We start from the raw sequence: 15,047 nt of genomic DNA, 5'->3' as shown, positions 1-15,047 counted from the left end.
TTTCCAAATTTCTTCTTAAAAGTCAGTTTTTAGTATTTAGAGAGGTATTACCTAATAATAATAATGATAATATGGCTAACACTTATTAGATACTTCTGAATGTCAGGTACTGTGCTAAAGGCTTCTTGTTATCTTATTTAATCCTCATAGCAGCTCATTTTATAAATGAGGAAACTGAGGCACAGCAGTTTGGCAGCTATCAAGGTCATAAAAGTAATAGGGATTTGAGCCTTGAAACATTCTGATTTCTGAGCCCACGGTCTTAACTATTAATCAGTGTTACTTCCCATAGTTGGTATTTTTTAGTCTTGACCCCTTTGCAGGCGACCTTCTCTTTTAATCTAACTTCATTTGTGAAAGACTAATAATCAGTTCTTTACAACAAACAGAAAGGACCCATGAAAACGTGAGAGAATAAATAGGATTGGATGGTGGTATTAGGAGATGTAAAGTCAATAGTTTTCTAACTATTTGCACTTCAGAGGTTAAAGCGTCTGCTTCCAATGTGGGAGACCTGGGTTCAGTCCCTGGGTCGGGAAGATCCCCTGGAGAAGGAAATGATAACCCACTCCAACATTCTTGCCTGGAGAATCCCATGGACAGAGGAGCCTGGCAGGCTACAGTCCATGGGGTTGCAAAGAGTCGGACACGACTGAGCGACTTCACTTCACTTCACTTAATTAAGAGGTACCTTCTATATCATGCTCTTGATAGCTTCTCTTTTATGCTATTCTATTTTGTTAAAAACACTGGTGTTTGGTCCACTAATTTGATTTCATAGCCAGTGAGTTTCAAATTATAGTTTGAAACATTTCATTAAACATTTATATGCTATCAACTATTGTTTGTGGTCAGTTACAAAGAAAACTGCTTTCCTGAAGTAGTTGCTTTCTAAAGGAAGGATCAAAACTCTATAGCCCAGCATTCTCTCTTTTCTCCATCTAAAAATGCTCTACATTAAACCCCTAGTTAATATTCATTTTGCTGAATGAATAAGAGGGGAACACCAGAGCCCCCAAAATGATACCACATAGACTACATGACTGGCCCTTTTTAGACAAGAAAAATTTTTTTCCATTGACTGTTGGTACACGAAGGATTGGATTTATTTTTGGAAATTTACAAAATGAAGAGGGGAAGAGAGGGAAAGAACTAGTGGCTGCTGAAGTTGTTTCTAGTACTTAGGTAATGAGCTACAGACAGAAGAGAAGTAGTTCTTGGAGTCACTGGGACAGTTTGTTTATATCTTTTTTTAGTATTACTGTTTCACTGAGTTATTTAAAGTCTCTTTCCCAACTAGACTGTGAGCTCATTGAGGACAGAGATCTAGATATATATGTGTGTGTGTGTGTGTGTGTGTGTATCTAGCATCTAATGCTGTGTCTAGTAACTGGGGCTGCTGACATGTTTACATGAGTAAGCAGGTGTATTGAAGGCACAGGATTAAGGAACTCTTTAGGGGCCTTAGTCCCTTATGTGTCTATATCTCACAGACACACAGGCACATAGTACTTTAAATGCTACAATGTATAAATAGGATAATGAGATGTAAAATATTAAGTAACAGAAAATGAAAAGCCTCAGAGAAGTAAATTTGATACACAGAATAATTCCAATTCAATTCCTTTGTTCATAGTTCGCAATGAATATCATATTGTAATACAGTCTTTGTAGCAGGTCAGTAGCAGTTGAATAAAGGATGTACAAAGCATGTGTGCATGCTAAGTTGCTTTAGTCATGTCCGACTCTTTGCAACCCTATGGACTCTAGTCTGCCAGGCTCCTCAGTCCATGGGATTCTCCAGGAAAGAATACTGGAGTGAGTTGCCATGCTCTCCTCCAGGGGATCTTCCTGACGCAGGGATTGAACATGTGTCTCTTGCGTCTCTTGCATTGGCAGGCAGGCTGTTTACCGCTATTGCCACCCGGAAAGCCCGGATACGCAAAGGACATTTGGAAAACGCTGCCTATACATCAGTGAATCAGTGTGCGTGTCCAGTGCTCACGTCTTGGGTCATTGGTTTGTACATGGTCTATCTGGGATACTTTTTTGCTGTACTATATACCATTTCTTAAATAAGCTTCCTGTGTAAGTTACTTTATAATAATTACTGTGCAGATATGTTTGGTATATTAAATATATACAGAAATTTTAGGTCAAAATTATTGTTAAATTTGATTTTTTTCTCCTACAAAATATCAGAATTATAGCTCATAGTTTTGATAGCACTGTCCTAAGATAATCAGTTTTGTATTACCAGCTTCAGCTCAGAGGACTGAGGGAGCCTTCACTGAATACAGTATTATAGCAGTAAGCTAAGTTATTCAGTCCAGTACTTACAATACCAGCATTTTAATTTATAGTTATATCCAGAGCATCATATATAAGAAATTAGGATTGTGATAAAGCATATGGTTCATTGGAGAACATTCTTTAGAAAATGGTAACTGTAAGGGATTGTCAGCTATCCAGATAACTTTTTGTGCATGGTTAATTGCTTCATAATTTTGGATAGCAAAGGTGTTAGCTTATCTGCTTCTTTTTATAAGTGTGAAAACAGAATTGAGAAGGCATTTCCTTTTGCTTTTTCCTCACAACTTTTTATTTTGAAATATTTCAAACTTAGGGAAAAGTAGCAAGAATAGTATATTGAGCACCCATGTACCGTTCATATAGGTTCACCAGTTGCTAACACTTTGCTACTTTGCTTCTGTATTAATATATTAAAAATTTATGAATTATTTAAAGGTTGCAGATATCATGATCATAACACTTTACCTCTAAAAATTCTATAGCATGCAAACATAGATCTTCTAGAAATCAACACATTCTATATAACCACGTGATCACACTTAAGGAATTTAGCCCTGACACAATACTATGGTCTGAAATACATTCCACATTCAGATTTCTTCAGTTATGTGCATATGTAACGTGTGTGTGTGTGTATATATATATGACTTTTTTTTTCTAGTTCATATTTGGATCAAGGACTGCACGCTGCATTTGGTTGTTACATCTCTTAATCTACAGTGCTTCCCCACCCTTATTCTACATCCTCTCTTTCTTCTCCCTTTCCCCTCACCCTCTTCACAGTTTTGAAGACTCTAGTGGGTTGTTTGTAGAGTGTCCTCAATTTGGATTTGTTTGATTGTTTTAATTTTTTTCATAAGTAGATTCAGCTTAAACATTTTTTGCAGGAATATTACATAGGCGCTGTGTTCTCAGTGTGTAATATCATGGTGCCTGTGACAGTAATTTTGGTGAGGATAAATTTGATCATTTGATGAAGGTGGGATTTGACAGATTTCTCCATGGTAAAGATACCTTTTCCCCATTGTAATTAATAACTAATCAATGGGAAAATACTTTGAGATTGTATGTGTATCTTATTCCTCAATACACCCAGTGATTTTATTATTCATTAATGATTCTTGCCTGAATCAGTTATGCTAGTTGTAAATGACAGTTTTCTTTTTGCATTATTCTACATTTATCATTTGACATTATTTTACTAAGAAGAGTTTTTTCCTCCCTCACTTAAAAAAAATTAGTATCAGTTTAGACCTGTGCGTTCTTGTGTTATTCAGAGTATTATCTATTCATATTATTTATTTTGAAACTTATGTTGTCTCATTTGACTGGTGGCAGCCCCTTTTAATTTCCTCTCGTGGTTTTTCATTTTTTCCCATCAGATTTTGAAGACTTCTTTACTTACTGGCACCAAATATTGATATTTTAGCCTGACCTTGTATTTTCTTTGGTCCTATTCTGGAATCAGCCATTTCTCCTAAGAAAGCCTGGTTTCTTTTAGTGTCGAGTAGTACATAGGGCAGTATGTATGTTCAGTGTTATTGGAATATTTTTGCTTCTAGGTTCTAATAGTGGACAGAGATAGCAAATATATATAAATTAATTTTTTGGAAAAAATTTTAATGGAAGTATAATTGATTTACAATATTGTGTTATTTTCAAGTGTACAGCAGAGTGATTCAGTATATTTGCAGAGAATACTCCATTATAGGTTATTACAAGATTATGAGTATAATTATCCTGTTGCCTATCTCTTTATATACAGTAGTTGGTATCTCTTAATCCCAGAATCCTCATCATTGAATTTGTTAGCTATGGGTTTGTCATAATAGCCTTTATTATGTTGAAGTGTGTTCCCTCTATACCAACTTTGATTAGTTTTTATCATAAATGGATGTTGAATTTTGTCAGATGCTCTTTCTGTATCTGTAGATGATCATGTGATTCCCCCCCCTTTCTTTTTGTTAATGTATTACACTGATTGATTTGTGGGAATTGTGCCATCATTGTATCCTGGGAGTGAGTCCCACTTGATCATGGTATATGATCCTTTTTATGTATTGTTGAATTCTGTTTACTAATATTTTGTTGAAGATTCTTATATCTATATTCACCAGAGATATTGGCCTGTAATTTTTTTTTTTTGTAGTATCTTTGTTTGGTTTTGGTATCAGGGTAATGGTATCCTGATGGAATAAATTTAGGAGTATTCCCTTCTCTTCAGTTTTTTGGGATATTTTGAGATGGCTAGGGATTAGTTGTTCTTATATGTTTGCTAGAATCCATTCAGTCCTGGGCTTTTGTTTGCTGGGAGTTTTTAAACTAATTGTTTCACTATTAGTGACTGCTATGTTTGGATTGATTCAGTCTTGGAAGATTGTATGTTTCAGAAATTGTATTGTATTTAGAAATTTATCCATTTCTTCTAGGTTGTCCAGTTTGTTGGCATGTAAATATCTGTAGTGTTTTCTTATGGTTTTTTGGTATCTCTGTGGTCAGTTGTAATTTTTCCTGTTTCAGTTCTTATTTATTTAGGCTCTCTTTTTCTTGGTGAGCCTGACTAAAGACTTATCAATTTTATCTTTTCAAAAAATAAAAAATAAACACTGCTCTTGGTTTCATTGATGTTTTCTATTGATTTTTATTTTGGTCTCCATTTATTTATTTCCTGTGATCCTTATTATTTCCTTCCTTCTGCTATCTTTGGATTTTGCTCTTTTTATAATAACTTCAGTTCAGTTCAGTCGCTCAGTCGTGTCCGACTCTTTGCGACCCCATGAATCGCAGCATGCCAGGCCTCCCTGTCCATCACCAACTCCTGGAGTTCACTCAGACTCAGGTCCATTGAGTCAGTGATGCCATCCAGCCATCTCATCCTGGGTCTACCCCTTCTCCTCCTGCCCCCAATCCCTCCCAGCATCAGAGTCTTTTCCAATGAGTCAACTCTTCGCATGAGGTGGCCAAAGTACTGGAGCTTCAGCTTTAGCATCATTCCTTCCAAAGAAATCCCAGGGTGAATCTCCTTCAGAATGGACTGGTTGGATCTCCTTGCAGTCCAAGGGACTCTCAAGAGTCTTCTCCAACACCACAGTTCAAACGCATCAATTCTTCGGTGCTCAGCCTTCTTCACAGTCCAACTCTCACATCCATACGTGACTACAGGAAGAACCATAGCCTTGACTAGACAGACCTTAGTCGGCAAAGTAATGTCTCTGAATATACTATCTAGGTTGGTCATAATTTTTCTTCCAAGGAGTAAGCGTCTTTTAATTTCATGTAACTTAGGTTGTTTATTTGAGGGGTTTTTTTTGTTTCTTTCTTGAGGTGTTTGCCCTAAACTTCCTTCTTAGAATTGTTTTCCTGGTGTGCCATAGATTTTGGAAAGTTTTGTTTTAATTTTTATTCATCTCCAGGTATCTTCTGATTTCCTCTTTGACTTCTTCATTGACCCGGTAGTTTTTTTTAATAGCATGTTGTTTAGTCTCCACATGTTTGTGTTTTCCCATTTTTTCCCCCTCTAATTGATTTGTAGTTTAATTAATGTTTTGGTTAGAAAAAATGCTTCCTATAATTTCTGTCCTCTTAAATTTGTTGGGACTTATTTTGTGGCCTAGAATGTGATCTGTCATGGAGAATGTTCCATGTGTTCTTGAAAATAATATGTATTCCACTATTTTCAGATGAAATATCCTCTAGATATCTACTAAGTCTGGTCTAATGTGTCATTTAAGATGACTGTTTACTTACTGTTTTTCTGACTGGTTGATCTGTCCATTGATGGAAGTTGGGTATTAATGTTCCTTACTATTATTGTATTATATTGTCAATTTCTCCATTTATATCTGTTAATATTTGCTTTTAGGTGTTCGTATACCAGTGGATATATATTTACAAATGTTCCATCCACTTGTATTGATCTGTTTATCATTATATAATACCCTTCTTTGTCTTTTGTTATAGATTATTTTAAAGTCTAGTTCCCCCAGCTTTCTTTTCATTTCATTTGCTTGGGATACGTTTTTCCATTCCCTCACTTTCAGTCTTTGTGTGTCATTAGCTCTGAAGTAAGTCTCTTATAAGCGGCACGTAGGTGGGTCATTTTAATCTAATCAGTCACCTCATCTTTTTTTTCCTTTTTAAATTTAAAGTAGTTTGTATTGCATTATAGTTGCTTTGCAGTGTTGTGTTAGCATCAACTACATAGCAGAATGAGTCAGCCATACATATACATGCATCAGCTCCTTTTGGATCTCCCTCCCATTTAGGACACAACGGTGCATTAAGTAGAGTTTCCTGTGCTGTGCAGTATGTTCCCATCAGTCATCTATTTTATACTCAGGACTGATAGTGTATGTGTGTCAGTCCCAATCTCCCAGTTCCTTCCATCCCACCCCTTTCCCCCTTGGCATCTATTCATTTGTTCTCTATGTCTGTGAGTTTATTTCTGATTTGCAACCAAGGTTATTTATACCATTTTTATAGATTCCACGTATATGCCTTAATATACTATATGTTTTTCTCTTTCTGACTTATCAGTGACCTGCACTCTGTAGGTCACTCTTTCTGCCTTACTTCACTCTCCAGGTCTATCCAACACCTTATGTCTTTTGATTGGAGTTTTGGTCAGTTGACATTTAAAATGATTATTGTTAGATAAATACTTCTTGACGTTTTTGTTGTTTTCTGCAGGTTGTTATTCTCTGTTCTTCTTAGTATCATTTCTTCCATTGTGATTTTATTTTATTTAGTGGTATGCTTGTGTTCCTTTCATTCTGATTTCCTGTATCTATTGTAGGTTTTTTATTTATGGTTACCATGGGATTCATATGTGTTGACATATAACTGTATATACTTGTTTTAAACTGATAGTTACAGAAGCTCAAACACATTTTAGAAGATCTACATTTTTAACTCCCTTTCCTTACATTTTGTGTTTTTTAATTCATAGTTTACATCATCATATTTATCCCTGAACAGTTCTTTGCAGTTATGATTGATTTTATGATTTTTGTCTTTTAATCTTCATAATAGCTTATTTAAATAGTTGATCCACAACCTTTACTATATATTTGGCTTTTCTAGTGCGGTTTTTCCTCTCCTATAAATTCTTCTTGTAGCTTTATCTTTTTCACTTAGAGAAGGCCCTTTACCACTTCTTTTATAATTGATTTAGTATTGATGAATTCTTTTAGTTTTTGCTTCTCTCTTCTTCAATTCTGAATGATAATCTTGCTGGGTAGAGTATCCTAGGTTGTATTTATTCCCCTTTCTGTACTTTAAATATATGCTACTCCCTCCTGGCATGCAAAATTTCTGCTGAAAAATCAACTTAAAACCTTATTGGGAGTTCCTTTGTATGTGACTCTTTTCCTCTAGAGGATTCCCTTTATTTATTTATTTGTTTGTTTGTTTAATTTTTTATTTTTTTACAGTATTGTATTGGTTTTGCCATACATCAACATGAATCTGCCGTGGGTGTATACATGTTCCCAATCCTGAACCCCCCTCCCACCTCCCTCCCCATTCCGTCCCTCTGGGTCATCCCAGTGCACCAAGCCCCAAGCATCCTGTATAGAATCCTCTTTAACAATCCTCTTTGTCTTTAACTTTTGCCATTTTACTTATAGTTTGTCTTGGTCTCTTTGGTTTTCTCTTTTTGGGATTCTGTGCTTCCTGTACCTAGATATTTGTTTCCTTCTTCATCTTCAACCATAACTTCATCAAATATTTTCAACCCTTTTTTCTCTTTCTTCTTCTGGACCTCTATAATGTGGATAGCATATGCTTAATATTGTCTCAGAGGTTCCTTTCTCATTTTTGAAAAAATTGTTTTGTTTTTGCTCCTCTGATTGAGTAATTTCCATTATTCTATCTTTCAGAGTGCTTATGCTTTTTTTTTGTATCACCTGGTCTGCTGTTAATTTCCTTCTAGTGTATTTTTCATTTCAGTTATTGTATTCTTCAGCTCTGACTGATTTTTCTTTATATTTTCTGGTTCCTTGTAAGATTTCTCAGACTGTGTTCATTTGTTCTTTTCCCAATTTCAAGCAGCATTCTTACTATGAATGCTTTATCTGGTAAATTATTTCTTCCATTAGTTTTTTTTTTTTTTCACTTCTTCTTTTCCAGGGTTTTCTCTCATGTTCTTTCATTTGAGGCAAATTTCTCTCTTCTCATTTTGGTAAACTCTCTGTGTCTATGAAATTGGGTGAAGCACATTATCTGTCCTGGTCTTGAAGGTATATTGACATGGGAGTATCCCTATACACTCTGCAGATGCCCTGTGACTTTGGTAGGAGAGCTGGATCTGAAGTGAGCACGGATCACATGTTCGCTCAGGGTAGACTCACAGCTATCATCTTGGTAGGAGATGAAACTGGAGATGAAGGTGCTGGATCTATTCTCGGGTTTGAGCCAGAGCTGTGCTTAGTGATTGTCACTGCCCTCTTGGGCACAGAGTCACGTCCTAAGATGCTAGAGGAAAAGCCCTGAACTCTGGGTCCAAGGTGGTTCTGTTCCCTTTAAGTGTGTTCTCTCTCCGCTCTCAGCAATGGGACTGTTGTCCCGAAGGGGAACAACACTAGAGCAAGAGGAGCTGGTGTAGGCCAGGTTGTTTGCAAGGATGGTCACAGCATGCCACCCAGAGCTCAGTACAGCTCCCCATCAGTTGTCTCCATTAGTATCAGCAGTGGTTGCACTCTCCCTATTCAAGTGCAGTGTCTTGTCCAAGCCAACTCTGTCCCCTCCAAGTGTGCACTGCCCTTGACAATGCACACTAGCCTTGACACTACTGCTGGAGCTGTATCTCACAATATTGTGTGAGTCCTGGTATGACTGCTCCCCACCCCCACCTCCTGAAGTTTTTAACTTTTAAAATTACCACATTGAGCCGCAAGCAATTTATCAGCTGAATTCAGTCTTTCCTACCTGAGTGCTGGTTTCTGTGGCACTTTCTGCTTCAAATCTCTGCTTCCATAAGCTGTGACTCTTTGTTTTTGCCTATCTCTCCAATCTTTGCAGTTATCCCTGTGTCCTCTCTTATGGATCTAGGAACGGTTGCTGATTTTCCAGTCTGTTCTGCCTTTTTTTTTTACTTGTTAGGACAGAATGAGGACTTCTGAGGTCTTTACGTATGGAACTGGAAATCACTGCCAGTCACTCTTTTTTTTTTTTTTTTTAATTCTTCCACTTTATATTTATTTACTTACTTATTTTTGGTTGTGTTGGGGTAGTTGCCCCAAGGCATATGGGATCTAGCTCCCTGACTAGATATCAAACCCACCTCCTCTGCACTGGAAGGCAGATGCTTAACCACTGGACCACCAGGGAAGTCCCAGTCAGTCACTGTCTTTTAATTGTGAATTTTACTTGGCTAGCCCCTCTCTGTCAATATGCTAAAGCTATTTTCTTCTATACAATTTTTATCCATATATAACACTGACATTTACTCCTAGCTTTAATCATTTTGACATGAGCAGTATGATGTCAACAGTAGTTATTTAATACCATCGATTTGAATTGCAATTTATTACTTTTACTTATTAAATTTCTTAGTACTTATTGCTTACTCATATTTAAGAATTCTATAGAGTTGTGTTTATTTGTAGTGTAGTTTGTTTCCTTTATCCATTTGTCTTTTGAAAGAGGGAAGTTTTATGGATTTTAAACTGCAAATTCTTGAATGTCTGAAAATGGCTTTAGCCTTATTCTTTCATATGAATGCTAATTTTGAGGGAATATTTTGAGGGAATAGAATTCTGTTTCATATGATTTTCTTTCAGAACTTAAAAGCTACATTTCATTGTCTTTTAACATCATAACATGCCAAAAATGATACGATACCAGTTTTGGGGGGGGATTTTTTGGTAGGCAGTCTTTGTTCCCTGTTAACAAATTGAGAAGCAAAGGTCTGTAGTCTTAAGATTTCTAATTTGTTTTTGTTTTCCTAAGAATAGTTCTATTAGAATTAGTTTGAATTTGAAGATAGGTAAGATGAAGGGTATAGTTATATTTTAAAAATCCCAACTAATAAACTCCCATTTCCCCCCCATATCTTAAGCTTGAATAAAAGGAAAGCTCCGGAGTCAAGTATCTTCCCTCCTGTTGTCATCCTGCAGTGTCTTTTTAATGCTTGCGTCAGTGAGTAATGGCCAGTTGCCTGAGGTAGCATATTCTCCTTCCTTCTTTTTGACTACGCCTGAATTTATGTATTTTGAGTTGGAATATAGCTTCCTCAACAATTTGTTTATTGTCTTCTTAATGGACAGTTCAAAATAAAGCTCTTCCTCCAGGCAATTGTAATTTTAGTTTAGATGATGAGCTAAAGATGGTGTCTTCTTTTATACCTACAATTCCTATCCAGGTGTTTCAAAATTTGTAATTGCTTTTTAACTGGTTGTTGAAAAGTATGTAATAACTTTGTATCTTTTTATATAAATAATTTGTATCTTCAGCTGTCCCTTTATTTAGTTAATTTTTTTTTTTCAACTTAGACCTTGTGCGGACAGTAATGACCTCACGTTTCCGATTGCCTGCTGGCAGAACCTACAATGTACGCGCATCAGAGTTGGCCCGAGATAGACAGCATACAGAGGTGGTTTGCAACATCCTTCTTCTGGATAACACTATACAAGCTTTCAAAGTTAATGTAAGTATTTTATGTCTTTAAAAATTTTGATATTTTGGTTATAAATCTGAATTTATACTGAGTTTTAAAGCTAAAATTGTTTACTTATAGTACAGTTTGAAAAGTCTTATTCAGTGGGGAAAGTCTTGTTAGTGTGGGTTTGTAACTATCAAATACACATTCTAAATTCAAATTGAGTCTATTAAGAGGTTGACAAGCCAGCGGTGGACTGTTAGTGGAGCACATCAGTAGTATGTGGGTGCATGCATGTGTGTGCTCAGTTGTGTCGGACTGTAGCCTCTGAAGCTCCTTTATCCATGAAATTTTTTCAGCAAGAATATTGGAGTGGGTTGCCATTTCCTCTTCCTCTTCCTTTTTTGCATTTTCCCGACCCATGGATTGAACCTGCATCTTCTATGTCTCTTGCATTGGAGGCAGATTCTTTACCACTGAGGTTTTTGTAAATGTGTTTGAAAGTATGAACAAAGGCATTCCTCTTTTTCTTCTTTTTTAATTTAAATGATTTCAAACCTATAGAAAGGTGAAAGAATAATACTCACCTACCCTTCTTGCCTGGAGAATCCCATGGATAGAGGAGCCTGGTGAGCTACAGTCCGTGGGGTCACAAAGAGTTGGGCATGACTGAAGCGACTTAATGTGCACAGTCAAAAGACTGGACAGGCCTGGAGTTCCACCTGCCAGCAACACTGTCCTTCCTCCTAATTTAATAACATTTGGAAACCACTGACCTGTTGAATAAGGTCCAGGGTGCTTATTTAAATGTGCACATAGTTTTATATAGGAGAACTAAGCAAATTGGGGCTTTGAAGATTAAACAAAATGAAGTGTAATAGCACTGAGGTGCCTCAGAAGGCACGTTTCTTACTATTCCTTTGGAGCCCATCAATGAAAAAAGAGAGAGATCTGCCTGGTGGCTCAGATGGTAAAGCATCTGCCTACAATATGGGAGACCCAGGTTCAATCCCTGGGTTGGGAAGATCTCCTGGGGAAGGAAATGGCAACCCACTCCAGTATTCTTGCCTGGAAAATCCCATGGATGAAGGAGCCTGGTAGGCTACAGTCTATGGGGTTGTGAAGAGTTGGACATGACTGAGTGACTTCACTTCACCTACCCTTTTCCTGGATTGACCTGTTAACATCTTGCTTGTTTCTTTTATCTTTCTTTTTCTGTCTTTATTTTCCTAGCCTTCTGAAAGTAGATGATATACTTTACCTGTGTTTCAGGCGCCTATTGTGTTTGTCATTCAGTCGAGTCCTACTCTGTGACCCCATGGGGTACATACAGCCCATCAGGCTCACCAGGCTCCTCTGTCCGTGGAATTCTCCAGGCAGAATACTGGAGTGGGTTGCCACTCCCTTCTTCAGGGGATCTTCCTGACCCAGGGAGAGAACCCGGGTCTCCTACATGACAGGCAGATTCTTTACCATCTGAGCCACCAAGAAAGGCAGCCTAAGAATCTCATAAATTACTGCTATGCCATTGTCACATCCTAAAATTTAACATTATGAAAACAGTAGTACCTAATACATAGTCCACATTGAAACTGGAATTCCTTATTTCCGCATCTCCAGGATAAAACTTTGGTCTGCTTCCTGCTATGTTACCCAGGTATTTCTAGACTTTGAAATCTTTATGTAATATAAAATGTTAATCTTCAGAATTCCTCCCTTTTGTAATAACATGGATAGACCTCACACTAAGTGAAATCAGTCAGACAGAGAAAGGAAAATATGGTGTGATTTCACTTATATGTGGAATCTGAAAAAAACCTGAACTCAGAGAATAGAATAGTTTTGGCAGGGCCAAGAGATGGGGAAGATGGGGAGATTGGGTTAAGCTTTCAGTTATCAGATAAGTTTTGGGGAGCTAATGTACAACATGGGGTCTAATGGCAACAGTACTGTTACATGCTTGAAAGTTGCTAAGAAAATGAATCATAATTGTTCTCACCACATACTGTGCTTATGTTACATTTGCTATCTGACATAATTTTCTTGTTGTGTACTTTAGTTGATAATAGTTTTATGTTTTTCAATGTAGTAATCAGCATGCTCTCTACTTATTCTTTCAGGAAGATATATATTTAGTATATTTATTTTATATATGTTTAGATCTTTTTCATATGTTTTGTATACTTAAATATCATTTCTAATAGAGTTGAGTATATTACTAGGAACTTGCTGTATCATTACTTTAGGATATCAGAAAACTTACAGGAAACAATATAAGAAATTGACTGTTGGATATGTAATATATTTATTCCTCTTGGTGTCAGGTCTGGAATCATTCAGAGTGTCAGAGTTGCTTTGCGTTTCTGTTACTGATGCTGCATATTTTAATTTATGTGAACAGTTCCCTAGTTATGCAACTTACAATCTGTGCAGTGGTTCATGATAGCCTGCACACTAATAGAGGAGCTTAAACTTTGCTAGCTATTCTTTCATGTCCAGTAAGTACCTGTAAGTCTCAGAAATCTCCATTGTGGACAGTTCTAGATTCTCCAGCATCTTCACTGGGAAGGAGAACCACTCCGTTTCGTTTGGAGATTACCAGTGAGTGATTTGTAACATCTTAGTTGTTGGAGCCATTACTTTCCCTAAAGATTTTTGTATCATAGGTAAAATATTCATTGTTGCCAAAGCCTGCTTTTTTTTTCCATCTGATATTCATCTCATGGAAGTTTTTCCTTTATATTTTTCTGAGAGAAAGTGTGCTAAAGGCATTGATAGAACTTTATTAGTTCTCTCTCTTTCTCTGTGTGGACATAGGAGTGACATAAGCTCATTACTGTTACTTCAGTTTCAAGTTCTATTTTCATGGCCATTCATTTTACTGTAACCGGCTTATAGATCTGTCTCCGTCATGCGCTAAATTATCATCAGTTTACCAAAAACATGTTTCTATTAGAAACTTTAAAATATATAGTATCTGTACTATAAAAGCAGAGACGTTACTTTACCGACCAAGGTCTGTCTAGTCAAAGCTATGGTTTTTCCAGTAGTCATGTATGGATGTGAGAGTTGGACTATAAAGAAAGCTGAGCACCCTAGAATTGATGCTTTTGAACTGTGGTATTGGAGAAGTCTCTTGAGAGTCCCTTGGACTGCAGGGAGATCCAACCAGTCAATCCTAAAGGAAATTAGTCCTGAATACTCTTTGGAAGGACTGATGCTGAAGCTCCAATACTTTGGTCACCTGATTCGAAGCCCTGACTCCTTAGAAAAGACCCTGATGCTGGGAAGGATTGAAGACAGGAGGAGAAGGGGATGATAGAGGATGACATGGTTGATTATGTTGGTGATAGAGGATGACACGGTAGATGATGAGTCGGTTGCATCACCGACTTGATGGACATGAGTTTGAACAAGCTTCGGAAGTTGGTGATGGACAGGACTAGCATGCTGCAGTCCATGGGGTTGCAAAGAGTCGAATATGGCTGAGTGACTGGACTGAACTGCATTCGTATTATACATGGATTGATTTCAGTCTATGATGATTTTCTCCTAATTTCTGTTTTTATTTTTACTTTGGTAGAGCTGTTTAGCAGTAGCCTGTGTGACAAGGAAGGGTTCTATAGAACCAGCCTGTTGCAATTATTAGGACTGTGCAAGAAATTACCCCAAAACTTCATGGCGTGTTTATTATCCTCAGGGATTCTGTGAGTCAGGCGTCCAACAGAGATAATTTATACCTGCTGCTGCGTATATTGGACCTCAGCTGGAAGACTCAAAGGTTGGAGGCTAAAATTGTTTGAAGTCTAGCTCACTCGTATGACAGTTACCTGAGACCTTAGATGGTCACCTGTATGTGACCTCTCTGTGTCCTGAGCTTCTTCACAGCACAGTGACTGCCTTCTAAAAGTAAGCATCCTTAGAGATAGCACCAGGATGTGGCCATATTACTTTTTCTCATCTGGCCTTGAAAGGCACATAATGTCAGCTCCATCATACTCCATTTATCAAGACTATCACAAAGTCACACTTGGGATCAAGGAAAGGGGAATCGACTGTCAGTTGATGGAAAGTAGCAAGGTTCTAGAAGATCACATGGGGTCAGACAACTGCTGTAGACTCTTTGAGGAAAGTA

At 37.2% G+C, this 15,047-nt stretch overlaps 1 protein-coding gene across 2 annotated transcripts in view; it reads left to right on the top strand.

Moving 5' to 3' along the window:
- The window catches only part of PTPN4 (protein tyrosine phosphatase non-receptor type 4), a 194,246-nt gene that overhangs the window by 20,513 nt on the left and 158,686 nt on the right, over positions 1-15,047 (top strand). For both annotated transcript variants that reach the window (XM_040228963.1, XM_040228962.1), the window contains exon 2: positions 10,806-10,960. In XM_040228963.1, coding sequence (XP_040084897.1) covers positions 10,823-10,960 — 138 coding nt within the window. In that variant the 5' untranslated portion in view covers positions 10,806-10,822. The remainder of the gene's footprint in view (positions 1-10,805; positions 10,961-15,047) is intronic.

The sequence above is a fragment of the Oryx dammah genome, unplaced genomic scaffold (assembly GCF_014754425.2).
Source record: "Oryx dammah isolate SB20612 unplaced genomic scaffold, SCBI_Odam_1.1 HiC_scaffold_27, whole genome shotgun sequence".
NCBI classification, from domain to species: domain Eukaryota; kingdom Metazoa; phylum Chordata; class Mammalia; order Artiodactyla; family Bovidae; genus Oryx; species Oryx dammah.
Note: the sequence above shows the minus strand (reverse complement) of the source record. Positions and strands in the feature narration are given on the sequence as shown.